The 19,856-nt window shown below is 34.9% G+C and overlaps 1 protein-coding gene across 1 annotated transcript in view; it reads left to right on the forward strand.

Moving 5' to 3' along the window:
• The window catches only part of SMC3 (structural maintenance of chromosomes 3), a 35,011-nt gene that overhangs the window by 12,343 nt on the left and 2,812 nt on the right, over positions 1-19,856 (forward strand). The window contains exons 8-25 of the mRNA XM_058543971.1: positions 1,520-1,637; positions 2,609-2,784; positions 3,568-3,648; positions 3,887-4,051; positions 4,355-4,476; positions 5,664-5,877; positions 9,254-9,357; positions 9,542-9,641; positions 10,071-10,231; positions 10,583-10,724; positions 12,333-12,483; positions 14,402-14,556; positions 15,986-16,135; positions 16,901-17,059; positions 17,933-18,040; positions 18,537-18,645; positions 19,194-19,441; positions 19,555-19,767. Coding sequence (XP_058399954.1) covers positions 1,520-1,637; positions 2,609-2,784; positions 3,568-3,648; positions 3,887-4,051; positions 4,355-4,476; positions 5,664-5,877; positions 9,254-9,357; positions 9,542-9,641; positions 10,071-10,231; positions 10,583-10,724; positions 12,333-12,483; positions 14,402-14,556; positions 15,986-16,135; positions 16,901-17,059; positions 17,933-18,040; positions 18,537-18,645; positions 19,194-19,441; positions 19,555-19,767 — 2,676 coding nt within the window. The remainder of the gene's footprint in view (positions 1-1,519; positions 1,638-2,608; positions 2,785-3,567; positions 3,649-3,886; positions 4,052-4,354; positions 4,477-5,663; positions 5,878-9,253; positions 9,358-9,541; positions 9,642-10,070; positions 10,232-10,582; positions 10,725-12,332; positions 12,484-14,401; positions 14,557-15,985; positions 16,136-16,900; positions 17,060-17,932; positions 18,041-18,536; positions 18,646-19,193; positions 19,442-19,554; positions 19,768-19,856) is intronic.

Raw genomic sequence — 19,856 nt, forward strand, 5'->3', positions numbered from 1 at the left:
ATGAAAATCACATTTGAAAAAATTACTTTCTAAAATTCATACTCTATGTTAGTATGTCACAGAATTAAAATGCTAAAAAGCTTATATTACCAGACGTTCTACCATAATGCTATGTATTATTTTCCATTATAGAGATTATATTCTTTATAGTTTTTAGTGGCTATAAACTTTAGCTGATTGTTCTAGTTTCCTCATATACTTTAAACCATGTCTAACATAACTTTTTATTACAGTGTACCCTGAAATGTCCTAATACTTTTCTGTAGTGTTATTTTGGACTAGAGGAGAATTCTTTAAAAATGTCCACTTATTTCATAATTTTATTTATTTATTTTTTTCCCCCAAAGCCCCAGTAGATAGTTGTATGTCATAGTTGCACATCCTTCTAGTTGCTGTATGTGGGACGCGGCCTCAGCGTGGCCGGAGAAGCGGTGCGTCGGTGCGCGCCCAGGATCCGAACCCAGGCCGCCAGCAGCGGAGCGCGTGCACTTAACCGCTAAGCCACGCAGCTGGCCCTCCACTTATTTCATATTGGAGGCTTTTTTAGATATGTGTTGTAAAGTTAGCATTCAGAAGAAGTTGGAAGAGTATGGCTTTTCACTTTTGGGAAATGTGGTACCAGAAGAACAGGTTTTTGAAAAGATTGTCTTTACAAGAGAGAAATTTCTTTAAAAGGAGGCAGATTTGAAAGAGCAGTTTTCTGAGTCTTCCCTGCACACATACAACATAGGCCCGTTCATTTCAATTTCCTCTCACATGTCATTTCATATAAGCCGTTCATAACTACCTCATCTAAAAGAGCGTTGGCTTCACCCCAGTCCTGTATGCTTTATATTTGTCTATCTATATTTAAAGCATGCCATTCTTATACTTTTAATAGTATCATAGTTTTTAAAAAATGTAAGGTGATAGTTTCCCCTTGTAAAAATATCTTGTTCTTTTAGAGTGGACTTCATGTTTTATAACTTATCATATTGACTAAGAGAAAACGGTAGTGGGATATTCTTCCTTCATTTGTAATTTAGAGAGTCTTATTCATAAATTAGATCTATGAATGTATCAATTGTATTTGGATTTTCATTGGGTACATTTCATTTAAGTAAAGGAGATAACAAGTGTGTAGGTATATGTACCACACAAATTACGTTAGTCAACTCATACTCTACTGAAAACTTAGCAAGTGAATACTCTTTCAAGGTAAAGTGTTTTTTTGTGTTTTTTTTGTGAGGAGGACTAGCCCTGAGCTAACATCCGATGCCAATCCTCCCCTTTTTTCTTGAGGAAGACTGGCCCTGGGCTAACATCTGTGCCCATCTTCCTCTACTTTATATGGGACACTGCCACAGCATGGCTTAACAAGCGGTGCGTCGGTGTGCGCCCAGGATCCGAACCTGCGAACCCCGGGCCGCCGCAGCGGAGCACGTGCACTTAACCGCTGCGCCACCGGGCAGCCCCTCAAGGTAAAGTTTTTAAAGAGCAGTCTGTAACTATGTAATAATTATTTTTCCAAAATTTTTAGATCAACCAGATGGCAACAGCACCAGATTCTCAGAGACTGAAGCTATTAAGAGAAGTAGCTGGTACTAGAGTATATGATGAACGAAAAGAAGAAAGCATCTCTTTAATGAAAGAAACAGGTAAAATAAATGTGATTCTTCCTTCTTTTTGTTGTGAACTTTTTATTGTGTTATGATAGTTGAAACAAGTTATATCTATTCTCAGGTATATATTGTATGATGATTTGCTTAGGTACTGAAGGGAGAGAAAGTTGGTTTAAGGCAATTTAAGTTTTGAGATTTCCAGTAATTTCTCTCTTTGAATAAAGAATTGCTCCTGTGTGATAATAGTGCCTTTGTAGGTCAACTACTTTGTGCCTCTAACATCCTCATCATTGTTAGTGAGGATGAGAAATTTGGATGCATTCCTCAAAAAAAAATTGCTGGAGTATCAGTTGGCATTAGATTTTAAGTTGTTAAGGAGCAAGTAAATGTAAAACTTTGAACTTAGGATTTTCATGAGTACATTTACTGTGGAAACCCTACTTTGCCTTTCAAGTGCTGTGTCCTGTCGTGGCTTAGAGTCAGATAGTCCTGGCTTCAAAATCAGACTAATAATTAACTGACATTGTGACTTTAGACTTTATCTCTCTGATCCAAAGCTTCTCCATCTGTAAAATCCTTTTTCATAGGTTGTGGTGGTAAGTAGAGGAGGGAGGAGCAAAGTAGCACCATGATTGGAATATAGTAGGTATTCAATATATGGCAGCTGTAGATAATGCTATTATGAAAATTGAGTATCAGTGACACCAGAGATGCTAGTATGGTTTTTTTAGTATTTTGCGAAGGCACACTGGCTTTTAAAGGAAGCTTAAACTGAGGCCTTTACCACATGTAATATGAGAATAAATGTCACCATGTGTAAGTTTGTTCTGTGATGCTTTTCATAATAAAGCATCTTAATTGCCATTTTAGTATCTTAGATTTGGTTACCACATAATATTAAATAATGCTATAGTTCTTAAGATTAAGTTTAACTCATAGTATATTTGAGAAATGATATTACATAAAAATTTTATTCAATTCCTTCACCCCTCCCATTTTTTTTTAAGAGGGCAAACGGGAAAAAATCAATGAGTTGTTAAAATACATTGAAGAGAGATTACATACGTTAGAGGAAGAAAAGGAAGAACTAGCTCAGTATCAGAAGTGGGATAAAATGAGACGAGCCCTGGAATATACCATTTACAATCAGGAACTTAACGAGACTCGTGCTAAACTTGATGAGGTAAAATATTTCCCTTTGCCACTTAAATTCAGATTAATTTTATTTTTACAAATAAGTGAAACACATGCTATATTTTTACTTTTCAATGATTTTTAACTGGAAACTTAAAAATTTTTAAACTTAATGAATTTGTTAGTCACCAAATTTGTTCTTTCAGTTTACTCCAAGGACAATGCCTAGAACTGTGTGGTCCTTGCTGTTGTTATATCTGAAATTTAATCAGGTGCTGATGTCAGGCAGACCAGGACGAGAGGAAGCCACTTTTAGAGCTTCATGAATTTTTTTCTTGGCTTTTTAAAATGTACCTTGTAATTAGTATCGCTGATATCCTGTACAAAAATTTGTTTTAGGGGCCTGCCTGGTGGCGTAGTGGTTAAGTTCGCACACTCCACTTTGGGGGCCCTGGTTTCATAGGTTCGGATCCCGGGCTCAGACCCACACACCACTTAACCAAGCCACGCTGTGGCAGGCGTCCCACATATAAAGTAGAGGAAGATGGGCACAGATGTTAGCCCAGGGCCAATCTTCCTGAGCAAAAAGAGGAGGATTGGCAACAGATGTTAGCTCAGGGCTAATCTTCCTCACCAAAAAAAAAAAAAAAAAAAAATTTGTTTTAGGTAATGCTTAAAATTAAAGGAGTATTCTATTTAAAGAAAACCAGTAAAAATTTTAAGTGAATGATTACTTTTTATTTTGGCAGATATTTAAAAGTTTTACTAGATGTTATGAAATATTAAACAAATACAAAATGAGTTAGAAATCGTGGCTTGGTTTTTTTTCCAGCTTTCTGCTAAGCGCGAGACTAGTGGAGAAAAATCCAGACAATTAAGAGATGCCCAGCAGGATGCGAGAGATAAAATGGAGGTAAGGTTATAAACTAGGCTTAGGTTAACTCATATTTTTTGACCACAGTAAACCGTTTTGTACCAGAATTACAGAATAGTAACTTTAAGTGGGTGTCACTGGGATTGCATATTGGAATGACAGAGTAGTACTGAAAGTGTAAGTGAAAGAAAAAGAAGGGACAAAACTAATGGTGTCATAATTCTGCTGTTGTACTTTTAGTTGCCTGACTCATTTCTGTTGAATACTTTTTCAATAGGATATCGAGCGCCAAGTTAGAGAACTGAAAACAAAAATTTCAGCTATGAAAGAAGAAAAGGAGCAGCTCAGTGCCGAAAGACAAGAACAGATCAAGCAGAGGACTAAGTTGGAGCTTAAAGCCAAGGATTTACAAGATGAACTGGCAGGCAATAGTGAACAGAGGGTAAGTTAAATGCTGAAAATGAAAGGTGTAAACATTAAGTTGAGTAGGAACTGCAGAAGACAGGCCTTCTGTGACAGAGTGCCTACTTGAATTTCTGTAAAAGATTTGGCACATTAAAATAATATGCACTAAAGTAGCAACTCAGTACTATCGCTTTATTTCTTGCATTTAAAAATTAGTTTTATATTGCAGGATCATTTCTCTTAGGAATTTTTTTCATGAGAAAGCATTTTATGCTAGATGATAAATAAAGCAAAAATTTTTAAGTAGATTGCATTTTTACTTGTCTTGCTTTATTTACAGAAACGCTTATTGAAAGAGAGGCAGAAGCTGCTTGAAAAAATAGAGGAAAAGCAGAAAGAACTGGCAGAAACAGAACCTAAATTCAACAGTGTAAAAGAAAAAGAAGAACGAGGAATTGCTAGGTCTGGAATTTTTTCACCAATACTTTTAACTTTCTACTTAATTCCTCTTTTGAACCTAATAGTTGTGGATTAAGGCACAGTAAGTAAGGGCAAAATTTAAATGCCTGTTTCAAAGCAATAGCCAATGGTAAACAACTACTGTTGGCCAAGTGTTATTGTACACATATTGCCTACATTTTTTCTACTCAAAAGCCCTAGGAGATGCACATTACCCCCACTTTAAATGTAACATACTTGAGGCTCTGGGAGGTTAAATAACTTGCCTATGACAACGTAGCTAGATATTATTGGGCTTTTGAAAACACACATGATGTTTGTTCTTTTACCGAAATGACATCTTACTGTATGTATCATCCTGCTACTTTCTTTTTTCTGCTTAATGCTATTTTATTTTATTATTTTTTGTGTGTGTGAGGAGGACAAGCCCTGAGCTAACATCCGATGCCAATCCTCCCCCCCGTTTTTTTTCTTGAGGAAGAGTGGCCCTGAAGAGGAACCCCGGGCCGCCGCAGGAGAGTGAGAGCGCTTAACTGCTTGCGCCACTGGGACGCCCCTTAATGCTATTTTAATATCTAGACATTTTAGTATTTATCTGTAGATTGGACTTGCCAGTGTTTGCTGAATTCACCATTTTGTGCATTATCATGTTTTTATGCCACTTACATTTGTCTTAGTGAATTGCCTTTGCTCATATTTTTAAAATTTATTTTCTTACTGTGTTATAGGGTTGTTTTATGTAACCTGAGCACTGGTATTTGTTCTATATGCTGCAAATATTTTCTGTCTCTCTTGCCTTTTAACCTTTATAATGTATTTTATTGTAAGGAGTTGAAAATGTTTATATAGTTAAATTTAGTTGGACCATTTTTGAAAATTCCTGAGATGGGATACTAGTACTGTCTCTTAATTTACTGACTAACCCAGACCTGGAGTGAAGACATTGTCTGCCTGAAATCCTTAGGGTATGGGCTATTTTACCTGACTTGAACTGTGATTTCTAAGTTAAATTAATATTATATAGAACTAGTCCAAGGAGCTCTATTAGATATCAGTTGCCTTGTATGTTTAATTCTTTTTTATGGAATTTAAAAAATGGCTGTTGTCTCTATGTACTCTTGACGTAGTGATTGCAATTAAACTTGGTTATTTCCTGTTCTTTTCAATCCATTCTCTTCTGTCTTGTGTAGATTGGCCCAAGCTACCCAGGAGAGAACGGATCTTTATGCAAAGCAGGGTCGAGGAAGCCAGTTTACATCAAAAGAAGAAAGGGATAAGTGGATTAAAAAGGAACTCAAGTCTTTAGATCAGGCTATTAATGACAAGAAAAGACAGATTGCTGCCATACATAAGGATTTGGAGGATACTGAGGCAAATAAAGAGAAAAATCTGGAGCAGTATAACGTAAGAACTTTTAGAGCTCCTTGGTGAAAATCTTTCCGAAGAAATAAACATGTACAGTTTTACCTGTTTCTTTAAATTTCATTTTTAAATGCTTTACATGCTCCTCTTAAAATATGCAAGAGAAGTACTTATTTGAAAAGACCAGCACAATTTAATATTACACGTATGGTAGTTTTTTTTTTTTTTTAAAGAACTGGTTTTTTTTTGTTGGGGGAGGAAGACTGACCCTGAGCTAACATCTGTTGCCCATCTTCCTCTTTTTACTTGAGAAAGATTAGCCCTGAGCTAACATCTGTGCCAATCTGCCTCTATTTTGTACGTGGGATGCCGCCATAGGATAGCTTGATGAGCGGTGCGTAGGTCCACACCCGGGATCCGACCCCTCGAACCCCGGGCTGCTGAAGCAGAATGCAAGAACTTAACCACTACGCCACCAGGCCAGCCCCTGGTCCTTTTTTTGTTTTGTTTCCTGGGAAAGATTCTCCCTGAGCTAACATGTAATGCCAATCTTCCTGTCTTCTTCCCCCCCAACCCCTGCAAAAGCCCCAGTACATAGTTGTATAATCTAGTTCTTCTATGTGAGCCACTGCCACAGCATAGCTACTAACAGACAAGTGGTACAGTTCCACACCCAGGCACCAAACCCAGGCTGCCAAAGCGGTGTGCCCCGAACTTTAACCACTAGGCTGTAAGGGCTGGCTCAGTAGTTCTCTTTTTTAAGGAAGATTTTTTTCCCTGTCAGTGAGTGTCCGTGTAGATTGAGTATACTTTAAAATACATTTTTATGACTTGGTAGAATGTATCTGAACTACCCTTGATTTTAACATGATGTACAGGTCTAAAACATAACTTTATAGTAACATTTAAAATTTTTCTATTTTTTATTCTAATGTGATTTTCTGTTGGTTTAATAACTTACTACAGAATATATTCTTTCTTGGTTAAAGCAATGGTGATTTTATAACATTTTCTAAATGAAATGTTTTTTACATTTATTTATTCATGTAAATTATTACTATGCATTATTTACTGTGCATATTTAGCTATACATTATTTGCTATGCTTGTTTAGCTAGTATTTCCCTAAAAATCGAAGTAGAAGATAAAATCATCACTTCCACAGTAAGAAAGATCATATATGTAAAATGAGAAAGGAGAGAGAAATGCTTGATATGTGTGGCTATGTATAGGTGATTGCAGGATGATAGAAGTGATGAGACGAAGTGTGTAGGACGGATATAGAGTGAGGAAGGTATATATGAACATACATGGAAGGAACCCTCTCATCCCATGAGATCTGCACCAGTTGGTGATTGCTTGGTTTATCAAAAAAAGTCACTAAAAGCATAAAATCTTAATATATGTATGTATATATGTATGCTTATTTTATATATTATAATATTTATGTGTATTATTTACACACATATAAACATACAGGTATTTATATATATCTTAAGTACAGTTATATGCCACATAACATTTTGGTGACGACGAACTGCATACACAACAGTGGTCCCATAAGATTAGTACCATACAGCTTAGGTGTGTAGTGCGCTGTACCATCTAGGTTTGTGTAAGTACAATCTATGATGTTCACATAATGACAGAATCACCTAATGACACATTTGTCAGAACATATTCCTGTTGTTAAGCGAAGCGTGACTATATTTTATTTTAAACAGATAAATGTATGTTTACATCCCAATCTTTTTTTTTATTTTAAGACTGTATTTCTTTAGACCAGTTGTGTTGTGGGTTCACAGCAAAATGGAGAGGAAGGTAGAGATTTTCCATATACCCCCTGCCCCACACATGCATAACCTCCCCCATTAATAACATCCCCCACCAGAGTGTGTACTACTCTTTTGATAATAGAGCCCAAGGTATTTCTTTTGAGTGTGAGTAGTGATTGGAGTTCTCAGGGGACTTTCTCCTTAGCCACACATGTAAATGCTTTTCTTCTTAAAGTTGGGTGAGAAACAGAATTCAGGATTCAATCTAGGATCATATATTACATTTAGTTGTCATATTTCTGTTACTCCTTTAATTTGGACCAGTTCCTCAGTGTTTCCTTGACTTTTTGTGACTTGACATTTTGAATTACTGTATTTTGTTATAAAGTACGTATTATATAATTAATATACATGTTTGTGTATTATATATTATATAATTGTTTCTCTCTAGTCTTTTACAGTTGATTTGCCCATTTAATTCAATTTTTAGTGACTCACCTTTGCATGTGTCCAAAACTAAATCATGTTTGTAAAGAAACAACTCTTTCCTTTGTACTCAGATTCTCAGTGTATTTAATATTTAATGTAATCACCCACAGCCAAAACAAAAAACAGAAACGTAGTGGGGAGCAAACACAACTGACTCTGTAACCATAAACAACTCAACTGCTAGGAAAAGTGACCAGGAGTAATAGACAGCAGCCTACTGGCCTTGAGAGTCCGATGTGCTTTGGGCTTTGGTCAGGATATTTTATGGAGGGAGCAGAAAATACAGGTTGATCCAGGTAGTCACTTATTTGGAAATTGGTTAGTTTAGTTTCAGCTGTGATAGCTACATGTACTTTCTTGAAATAAAATGCTTTTTGTCTTGAGTTTATGGAAACATCAACCTCAGCAGATGCTCTTTTTGAAAGAGTCTGGTAATAAACCAAGATTTTTCCAGTGAGAGTTTTTATTCATTCTTTCTAAAGCTTAGAGTTTATTGTTTTCCAGTGTTTCAGCCACACCTTACGGTCAAAATGACCGCCTATGAAGGTGAAGTCTGTCTTTTATACTGAATGGAGATGATTTTACAGTGCCAATTGCGTTACACAAAAGAGTATAATTCTAAATCTGTGTTCTGGTGTATGTGTGTAGAGAGGGCAGTGTGAAGCATATGCACTGCAGTTTTGAGACTTTATGAATGTATTTTTTTCTTCTAAAATTCTGGAGTATGTATTATAGAAGTAAGGTTTAGATCACTAATGAACAAATTAATTTCATTTTAGCAATGTTTTCTAGAATAATTTATTTTATGGTTGCTGTTTCCTGAAGATGTTCTCTTTTGTCTAGACAGTTTTTTAAAAATGAAATTGGATTTTTTAACAGCTTCCTTGAGGTATAATTTACATATAATAAATTGCACAAACTTAAAATGTATCAATTTGATAAGTTTTCACATATGTATACACCTCTAAAGTCATCACCACAGTTAAGGTAAAGAGCCTATTTATCACCCCAAAATGTTTCCCATACGCTTTGGTAATTGCTCCCTCCCTCTCCTCTGCCTCCCTCCCCCATCCCCTGGCAACAACTGATCTGCTTTCTGTCACTGGATTAGTTTGCATGAAATTGACTAAATTTGAATTATTTTTGTTTCCATAGAAACTAGATCAGGATCTTAATGAAGTCAAAGCTCGAGTAGAAGAACTGGACAGAAAATACTATGAAGTAAAAAATAAGAAAGATGAATTACAAAGTGAAAGAAAGTTAGTACAGACTAAAATATGCCTTAATTTTTTTGAGTAATGCTAGTTACTGGCTGTTAAATGGTCTTTCAGTTGTAAATTAACTATTCAAGTTTGATTTCAGTATTTTATGCTAAATTGTATACTATTGGTGCATTTTCTTAATGCTTTTAAAATTAAAGACAGTCTAATTTTTATTGATTAGTTACTTGTGGAGAGAGGAGAATGCAGAACAGCAGGCACTAGCTGCTAAAAGAGAAGATCTTGAAAAGAAACAGCAACTTCTTAGAGCAGCAACAGGAAAGGTAGGCAGTTTCTTTTCATTACCTCAGTTTACATTGAGTCACTTATTATTACACGAGAATTTATTAGCTTTCAAGCTGTAAGTGATTTGGTTCCAGGTAATAAATAAGAGAGTAGGGTGCAAATCACTTGTCCTATAAATATGAAACAATAGGTATTGTCTAAGCAGCCTTCCTACCACCCATACTATTAATGGTAGCACTTTTGACTTTTAGATGAAGAGCCCATTTTTTAATGCTAGTGTCATAGAACAGAACCCATAATGTAAGGTGTTGCATGTAGTTGGCATATTTCAAGGGGGTGATGTTGGGGAGGGAGTTTAGTTTAATCTCTGGTATGTTTTCTAATGTATAGAGTAATGGGTTCACTTCTTACCAGCAGGAGTGCTATTAATAGTATTTTCATGTTTTTCACTTCTAACAATTTAACAGGCCATTTTAAATGGAATAGATAGCATAAACAAAGTGCTAGACCACTTTCGTCGAAAAGGAATCAACCAGCATGTTCAAAATGGCTATCATGGCATCGTGATGAATAACTTTGAATGTGAGCCTGCTTTTTACACATGCGTAGAAGTCACTGCTGGAAACAGGTGAGATTTTTTTGCTTGATATTTTGAGTTTTTAAAGGGAAGAGAGAATAAGAATAACCTAAGAAACAGCTTTTTGTAGTTTTAGTGCAATATATCTCCCATTATCTTCTTTTATCCCAGTTACTGATTTAATTTTCTAATTAAAGATGTAGATGCTAAGTGTTTGTTCCTGATTGTAGAAGCTAAAACTTTCCCGTTTGGGTCTTTCTCTCTCCCTCTCTCCATTGGAATTTTCTAAGTAGTCCCTCCCGCAATACAAATTGGGTTGCATAGAAAAAAAGTAAATGGCTTAGATGTTTTATAGCACTTTAAAGTCTAGCAATAAAAATGTCTTGTTCTGTTTACATGTAGGTTATTTTATCATATTGTTGATTCAGATGAAGTCAGCACGAAGATTTTGATGGAGTTCAATAAGATGAATCTTCCTGGAGAGGTCACTTTTCTGCCTCTTAACAAGTTAGATGTCAGGGATACTGCTTATCCTGAAACCAATGTGAGTTGATGTGTGTTAAGGTCTCTCTCTTTTCATGAAGTTACTTTTTCTCATGTTTAGCACATGATAGTGCACAGGCAGTGTACTTTGGGATTCACTGATCTGTGCGATAAACATGCTTTCTTCCCATAGAGCGTAGCTGGTGCTGGATAGGGATGGGAAGAAAGACAGGTCACAGCCAAGACATGAAACAAATTACTGCAAATGTGCAAAGTGTTGAAATACGTAAGTGCAGGTTACTTGGAGAGTGTGTCCCAGGGTGACAAAATTAATTAAGGTTAGGTAGTTGGGGTAGAATTTCCTGAGGAACTGTCATTTGAAGTGAATATTTTTAAGTTTTCTGAATATACTTTTTAAATGGTTTATGAATTAAATAAAGAATGCCTAGCAAGATGATAGGCTCTGAAAGCATAATATTGCCTTTGTTACTAGGTGATATGCTTTTATTTTAAATTGATTAAAAATATTCCTCAGACACCCTTCTTGAAAAAAATGTAATTGCTTTGAGGTATTTGGCTTCAGAATGTTGATGGTAGTAGCAACTATTGTACTATCCTCTGAGGTTAGATCTGAAACCCTGTGAGAATGATCAACAATTTAAATGGAACAGTGAGAATCTTATAAGCTCCCTTAAAGGGACCACCTTTTTTTTAAATCTACAAATTATCTGTGAAGTTTTGGGGAGGAAAAATTGTCACAAATGTGATACGTAAATTAAGCAAGACATAAAAGAATGTCTGAAGTGTAGTTCCCTTTGCACTACATAAACAAAACTAAATTTAGATGACAGAACTAGAAAGAAGTAGAAAGAAGTGATTATCACAAAAGTTGTAATAGTTAGTGGTCACCTCCACCGCTGGAGGTAACCACCATGTGATTAGGAAAGGGGCACACTTATGGCCTCCAGGTGTTAGCAGTGTTCTGTTTCTTGTCCTGCATAGTTGGTTATATTGGTGCTCTCTTTGTAATTATTTTAAGCTTAACATATTTATTGCATTTTTCTATATGTAGGATATATTTTCTAATTTAAAAATTCTAAAAATCTTGTTCTAACAGTTTAGAAGAGAGAAAAAAGGGATAATAAATTTTATCTGAAAAAATATTTTCCTGAATATCTAATGTGTGTGTGTGTGTATATATATATATATATATAAAATGAGAACATTTATTTAGCCCTTTTATGTGACAGATGCTATCCTAAGTGTTTCACATATATTAACTCAGCTGTTTTTAACAGCTTTATTGGGAAGATACTGTTATCTCAGTTTTATAGATGAAATAACTTATGTAGAGAATTTGAGCAACTTGTCCAGAGCACACATCTGATGAGTGGCAGAACTAGGATTTGAACTCGAGCAGCAGTCTGGATCCAGAGCCACTAAGCTCTTTGTCTCACTGTGCTCTACTATTGAAAACCTACATGAGCACAATTTCCAGGATATTTCAGTGGAATGATTTTTCTGACTTAGTATAAAAACCAATAGTTTTGAAATATAAAGGCATTTCTGTTTATTTGTATTTCGTAAAGATGTGATGCACAATTCTGCTAACGGTTTTAATTAATTGTGTTGTGATCTCTTTGCTTGTGGACAAAATATTCATTTTTAGGATGCTATTCCTATGATAAGTAAATTGAGGTACAACCCCAGATTTGACAAAGCTTTCAAACATGTGTTTGGAAAAACACTTATTTGTCGTAGCATGGAAGTTTCAACCCAGCTGGCCCGTGCTTTCACTATGGACTGCATTACCCTGGAAGGTTCGTAATAGTAATTCTTACTTTGAACACATAAATTCCATTTTAGTTTTAAGAATATTTGAAAATTCATGTCCAATTATTTCTCATTTTTTAAATAGTTGATTTGTTCAAGTCAAAGTCCAAATAGGGTCCACACTTTATATTTAGTTAATGTCCCTTAAGTATAATCATTTGGTTTATAGTAGGAGTTTCTTAACCTTTTTTGTACCATAGACTCCTTTGGCTCTTTGGTGAAGCCTGTGAACCCTTTTTCAAAATGTTTTAAGTGCATAAAATAAAATACTTTGGATCACAAAAGAAACCAATTATATTGGCATGGTAATCACAATGTTTTTTTCAAATATGACATGGTCATTCTTTAAGGTATTCAAAAACAAGATTTAGCAGTGGGTCTAATAAGTATCATAATTTTGAAGTACTGATGCATTTAAACAATATTTTGAGATTTGCAACAAGTATAATCTGATAGAAAATAGCTGTTATTTCTCTTGGTAACAAAATCACAAGTACTGATAATACTGCTGTGGTTCTTATCTCATTCGTTGTAGAAGAAATTGCTAAATTTCATTTTGAGATTAGTATAAAAATAAAGATGTAAATTTCTTTCCCAGCCAAGTCATGGATCTCCTCTTATCTGTAGAATCCAGGTTAAGAACCTCTAGTGTATAGGTTTACCTACCCTCATTTTTTGTTTTTTCCATCTCTTTATAATTTATTTGTTGATGAAAGAAGGTAACCCACCCCCAGCTTTTAACTCTGTATACAATTTTTTGGTTATTTTGAATCATTTGAGAATAAGTTGTAAAAGTCATGACACTTCATCTCTAAAAATTAAGCATGTACTTCTAAGAATAATGACATTCTCCTTTATAACTATAGATATCATTGTTATACCTAAGAAATTTAACATTAACTCAATAATATCATCTAAAAAGTATCTACATTCAAATTTTCTCATTTGCCCCAAAATATTTTTCTATCAAGGATGCATGCAATGTCTTCTCTTTAGATTCTTTTAATATAGGACAGTTCCTGCTTTCCCTCCTACCCCCAGGAAATTGACTTTCTCAATTTGTTCTGGAATTGTCTTGTTGCTTCCTATCAGGTTCCCCAACAACTTTTTTACCAATGATTTAGCATCCTTTGCTGACCCTTGCCTGACTCAGTTCATATGCTGGGTTGTGGTTATTTTTTAAATTCTATCATTGCTTCTGTGTTTATTAACTGTCACTTTTCTGTAAGGAAGAACACCCTACTTTCATAATTTTTTTTTTAAGTATCACTGTGATTCATGGGTTCTTTTATTCAATGTGTTACCACATTGCCATTATTATTATTTAGTATTTTGTGTGTGTGTGTGAGGAAGATTAGCCCTGGGCTAACATCTGTTGCCAATCCTCCTCTGTTTTGCTGAGGAAGATTGGCCCTAGGCTAATATCCATGCCCATCTTCCTCTACTTTATGTGGGATGCCTGCCACAGTGTGGCTTGGTGAGCAGTGTATAGGTCTGCGCCCAGGATCTGAACCTGTGAACCCCAGGCCGCCAGAAGCGGAGTGCACAAACTTAGCCACTACGCCACCAGGCTGGCCCCCATTATTATTTTTGATGTTCAGATTTTGCCAGATGTGGCCAGTGGGATCTCCAAGCTAGGTCCTGTGTTCTGTTGACATGTCCTCATTAGTCTTGAGCACTTCCTTTCTTTCTGGCAGATGTTCAGGTTTACATAGAAGGTAACATTTTTAAGATGCAAATTTTAGTGTTGGAAAGCAGAAATTTTTCAGAGCAGCTTAAATTCTTTTCTTTTTAATTTACATTAAATAGGTAAAGCCTTTAGATTATTTATTTGATTATAAGTCAATTTATCATTGAATAAAGAAGTTATGTAGAATTACTGCCTTTCTTATGTTTTGTTTATAGGTGACCAAGTTAGTCATCGGGGTGCTCTAACTGGAGGTTATTATGACACAAGGAAATCTAGACTTGAATTACAAAAAGATGTTAGAAAAGCAGAAGAAGAACTAGGTGAACTTGAAGCAAAGCTCAATGAAAACCTGCGCAGAAATATTGAAAATATCTTTTTGTCTTGTGCCAGTATGAAGAAAGAACTGCGTTTTGGTTGGAATGTATAATCTTTTGCCTGTTCGGTGTGTTTTCTCATGTATACAGTGGGGAAAAAAATTCCATGTGTTTTTCTTTGACTTTTATTTAAGCACAGGAACTTAGATTGTTTGTCTAACTTGTGAAGATAGGGAAAAAACTAAGAACTATTTTGACGTTGATTCTTCGCTTGGCTGTTAAATAGCTAATAGCAGTGAATACTTCTGAGAGAAAAGAACCCAAGGAACACTAAAATTTAAGGTTATAGAGGGAACTGAGGAAGATTGGTCAGAGAATTATAGAAGAAAAACTAGGAGAGTGTTTCAAGGAAGAAGGGTGGGAGGCATCAGTAATGCCACATACTACATAGAAGTTAAATATAAGGGTTGAAAAATGTCCATTAGATTTTACTCTCTCGAGGTCATTCAGTGCAAATTTAGCATTAGCGGAGGAAATGGCTGTCAGAATCCAAGTCTTAGTAACCAGTAGTTCTCTCAGTTCTTTCAAATATAACTGATGTTCCACGACGAGTGGCTAATTCAGTTCACAACTGAAACAATTGTGCATGTGCATTTTCTTAAAACAGCCATGGTACTTTGGTATAAGGCAAAAGTACTTGATGTGTACTTCATATTATATCACACAATATTAAAAACAGAGATACTTTAGCATCAAGAATAATCATTTCTACTGCTTCATTAGGATATTCTTAACTGAAACTGGCTTTTTTTTTTTTTTTAACATGAGTTATAGCTTCTGTGCCATCAGTACAAGCAACAGCACGGAGAAAAAGGCAAATAGACGTCTTAGTTTTGACTTTGCAGGGGTCTGCATAGCATGTTGAAAACTGCCCAGATTTGACAAGATGTTAGCACAAAGAAAGCATAGGGAAATGCTAAGAAAAGGGAAGATGTTGACAGCATATACCAACTACTTTGCTCTATTTGATAATCCAGCTAGATAGAATTATGCTTCTACATTGGGCAAGGCCTCCTCTTCATACGTAAGTCCGTTATGTAGTGCTTTAAGCGTAAGAGATTACACAGTAAATATTTGTTGAATGAAAAGATATTTTAAAATATTTCATTAGCTTTCTTTAGGGTTTCCGAAGAATTTTTCTTTTTTTTTTTTTTTTTTTTTTGATATAGCTGTTAGTAAAATAGTATATATGTTATTTTGAGAAAGAAGTGGCGGGATATGTTTTAAGCTGCTTTTCTGATTGAACACAGTGTAGTATTTAATTCAGCGTTGTTATGGTCCATAAATTTGAGGTAATAACTTTTATTTAGGGGTAAAGAAAAGGAAGGGAATGCACAATGTTGTGTTTATAAGAACTGAAGAGAATTTAGAACATAAGATGTATTTACGACTTGGAGAGAGAATTTTCCTTAGCTTTGTATATGAATTAATAATGAAATTGATCAGTTGATGAACCAAATGCAGCAGATAGAGACCCAGCAAAGGAAATTTAAAGCGTCTCGAGATAGCATATTATCAGAAATGAAGATGCTAAAAGAGAAGAGACAGCAGTCAGAGAAAACTTTTATGCCCAAGGTTCGTAAGTATTCTTTTTGTTACAGATTTGTTTTAATTATATAGAATCATGGTGGACCATACGTTTTATGGGTTATCCTTGGATTTCATATGTTCCATTTTTGTTTAGACCCCTACTTTTGAATATCTACATCTATCTATACCACACTTATACCCATGGGTACCCAAAGTCTCCTTTTGTAGATTGCATTCAGACTTCCCAGCTTCATTGAACAAATAGGTATTTTGAGCTATGGTGTAATAGTACTGATAGTAGATAACTAACTAGTCAGTAACCATTTTTGTCTATAAAGCACTTTATGGAGTTATTTGAATATTTGATTGCATTTTGTCCAGGTTGTATTAAGATGAGTAGAGAGCAAACTCGTGATATTACAAGTATTAATACATATTGGTCTCATAAACGAAGTAATGTTGACAAAAACTGTCAATTTAATATATCAATAATAGTAAAAAACAACAAAGTTTAAAAATTGTCCACAATTATACCACCCTAACATACTCTAGCAACTTTTTCTTTCCTTATGAATAGGCGTGTAGATTTTTATATAATTTGATCATGGAATATGATCTGTTTTCCCCATAGTATTGCATCATAAATATTCTTCTTGTTGCTACATAGTTCTAATTATCAAATTTAACGGATGCTTAATAGTTGAGTTGATATGATTATTTAATGTCAAATATAGATTGTTCCCGATTTTTCACCATTATAAGTAATTTAGTGCCTTATACCTTTATTAATAAATGGGTAATCTGTCATAGCAACGTAGCTTACAAAGTTTGGAGGCAAGTTTGCATGCTATGGAGTCCACCAGAGAATCATTGAAGGCGGAACTGGGAACTGATTTGCTTTCTCAACTTAGTCTGGAAGATCAGAAGAGGGTAGATGCACTGAATGATGAAATTCGTCAGCTTCAGCAGGCAAGTACAATTGACTGAAAAAAATTTTCGTTGATAATTTGACTATTGTGAAAAATGTCTTTTTTGATATAAAGGAATGCAAAAGAAGAGAATATTGAAAAAATTTAAAAATGAGAGTTGGACTTCTAATATCAATAAAAGTAAATAAGGTTTTAAGAAGTTTTTCTAAACCATTCTGGTTATGTTAGGATTATACAAGAAATCTTCATTTTCTTCCATTTTATTTAATGCATGTTTATCATTAGTAAGATTGAGCTTGTTAGCTTTGCTACATTTATTGATCAGACCACCTTTACTTATTTAATAATATTGCTTTGATTAAACCTTTTAATAACATTTTATTTTGAATACAGAGATGTAAACAACCAACACTAAGTCCAAAAAAAATGAAAAGCAAGTAAAGAAAAATATTTTTGGCAGCATGCTTTATAAAAAGAATCAGGCACAAAAATTTAGTATTCTGAATAGATGAGAGAAAATGAAGAAAATATAGGGCTTTTTGGAAGGGTATAAAACTTCATTGCAGGGGGCCGACCCTGTGGTGTAGCGGTTAAGTGCGCACGTTCCGCTGCTGGCAGCCCGGGTTCGGATCCTGGTCACGCCCTGACGCACCGCTTGTCAGGCCATGCTGTGGCAGCGTCCCACATAAAGTGGAGGAAGATCGGCATGGATATTAGCTCAGGGCCAGTCTTCCTCAGCAAAAAGAGGAGGATTGGCACGGATGTTAGCTCAGGGCTGATCTTCCTCACAAAAAAAAAAAAAAAACTTCATTGCAGCTTATTTGAGCACAGTGGAGAGGACAGCAGATTAACAGCATTCCTGTGTGAAATGTGCATGCCTATGTGGACAGATAGTTTTCTTTTCATCTTCTAGGAAAACAGACAGTTGCTGAATGAAAGGATTAAATTAGAAGGTATTATTACTCGAGTAGAGACTTACCTGAATGAGAATTTGAGAAAACGCTTGGACCAAGTAGAACAGGTATGTTCTTTTTTGACACTTCCTTGATGACCTTTTGAAAGTGTTTATACACAGAGGCTCTGATTAAGAGCATGGACTTTGGGGACAGAAGGACTCGTAGTCTACCTGCCCTGGGTTGGAGTTCAGGCACTGCCTCCTAGTGTACGATCATGGGCAAGTCGTTTAATATTTCTAAGCCTCAGTTTTCTCCTGTGTAAAATAAGCATAACAGTTAATCCCTGTTTTGTATGACTATCCTGGTGCATTCTAGGTACTCAATAAATGTTATTAATATTTTCTCAGTAGTAGTCAGATGCTGAGAAATTTTTGGTAATTGTTTTTCCCCTTTAATGGATACTTGAAGTATTTGTAATTATGTGAAATATGTTTTTTGGTTTTCTTGAATATTTATTCAAACATAACAACAGCTACAGAAACTGTTGGCAGTCATAACGTTTTGAAACTAATAAAATTCGTGTTTGTAGTTTAATGCTCATAAGTTCCTTTTGTGTTGCAGGAACTTAATGAACTGAGAGAGACAGAAGGGGGTACTGTTCTCACTGCTACAACCTCAGAACTTGAAGCCATCAATAAAAGAGTAAAAGATACAATGGCACGATCAGAAGGTGAATTTTTATTTAGTGGACACTTGGTATTTTGTTAAATTGAGCTTATTCATTTTATAAAACTATACTACAAAATGAATGTCCAAATAGGCAAAAGCATGTACTAATGATTTTACGTGTTTTCCATCATCATAAACAATTTATTGTGAATGGAGTTTAATGGATTGATTGTAAATAATAACCTTTGTTTTGTTGAAATATTTTTGACAATTTTATGAGATCATAAATTATTAATTTTGTTGACAGTGTGAAATAGCTGAATCAAGTTTCTTATCTAGTTGCTGAGAAGATTATTTTTTTAGTTTTTTATAAACATGAACACGAAATAATGAAAACTATATACTTGAGTGACTCATGTACACTCCTAATTTTGTCCTGAATTAAAGTGTTTCATGAATTTTCACAGTAAAATTTAAACAATATGCTTTAGAAAACCTAAAGCCTATTTTTTTTGATAGATTTGACCATTAAAAAAAGTCTTTGGTTAAATAACACTCTGGCTTTAAAATAGGTTTTATGGCCTAATTTGAGTTTTTTCCCCATTGTAGATTTGGACAATTCCATTGATAAAACAGAAGCTGGAATTAAGGAGCTTCAGAAGAGTATGGAGCGCTGGAAAAATATGGAAAAAGAACACATGGATGCTATAAATCATGATACCAAAGAACTAGAAAAGATGACAAATCGACAAGGCATGCTACTGAAAAAGAAAGAAGAGTGTATGAAGAAAATTCGAGAACTTGGATCACTTCCCCAGGAAGCATTTGAAAAGTATCAGACACTGAGCCTCAAACAGGTAAATCTTTAAGTATTTAAAAATTTGAAGTATTTGAGAGCCTCAAACAGGTAAATCTCTGTCCAAATTTCCCTGTATATGCATTCATTTATACACTTTTTTTCTCTTTATAGTTGTTTCGAAAACTTGAACAATGCAACACAGAATTGAAGAAGTACAGCCATGTTAACAAAAAGGCTTTAGATCAGTTTGTAAATTTCTCTGAGCAGAAAGAGAAGTTAATAAAGCGACAAGAAGAGTTGGATAGGGGGTACAAATCAATCATGGAACTGATGAATGTACTTGAACTTCGAAAATATGAAGCTATTCAGTTAACTTTCAAACAGGTATGTTTTATTTATAGTTAATACACACAAGACAAAAGCTTCAGCGATTATTCAGTTTATCACTCAGTTTATAAAGATTTTAAAGCTTT

This window comes from Diceros bicornis, chromosome 6, assembly GCF_020826845.1.
Source record: "Diceros bicornis minor isolate mBicDic1 chromosome 6, mDicBic1.mat.cur, whole genome shotgun sequence".
In the NCBI taxonomy this organism is placed as follows: domain Eukaryota; kingdom Metazoa; phylum Chordata; class Mammalia; order Perissodactyla; family Rhinocerotidae; genus Diceros; species Diceros bicornis.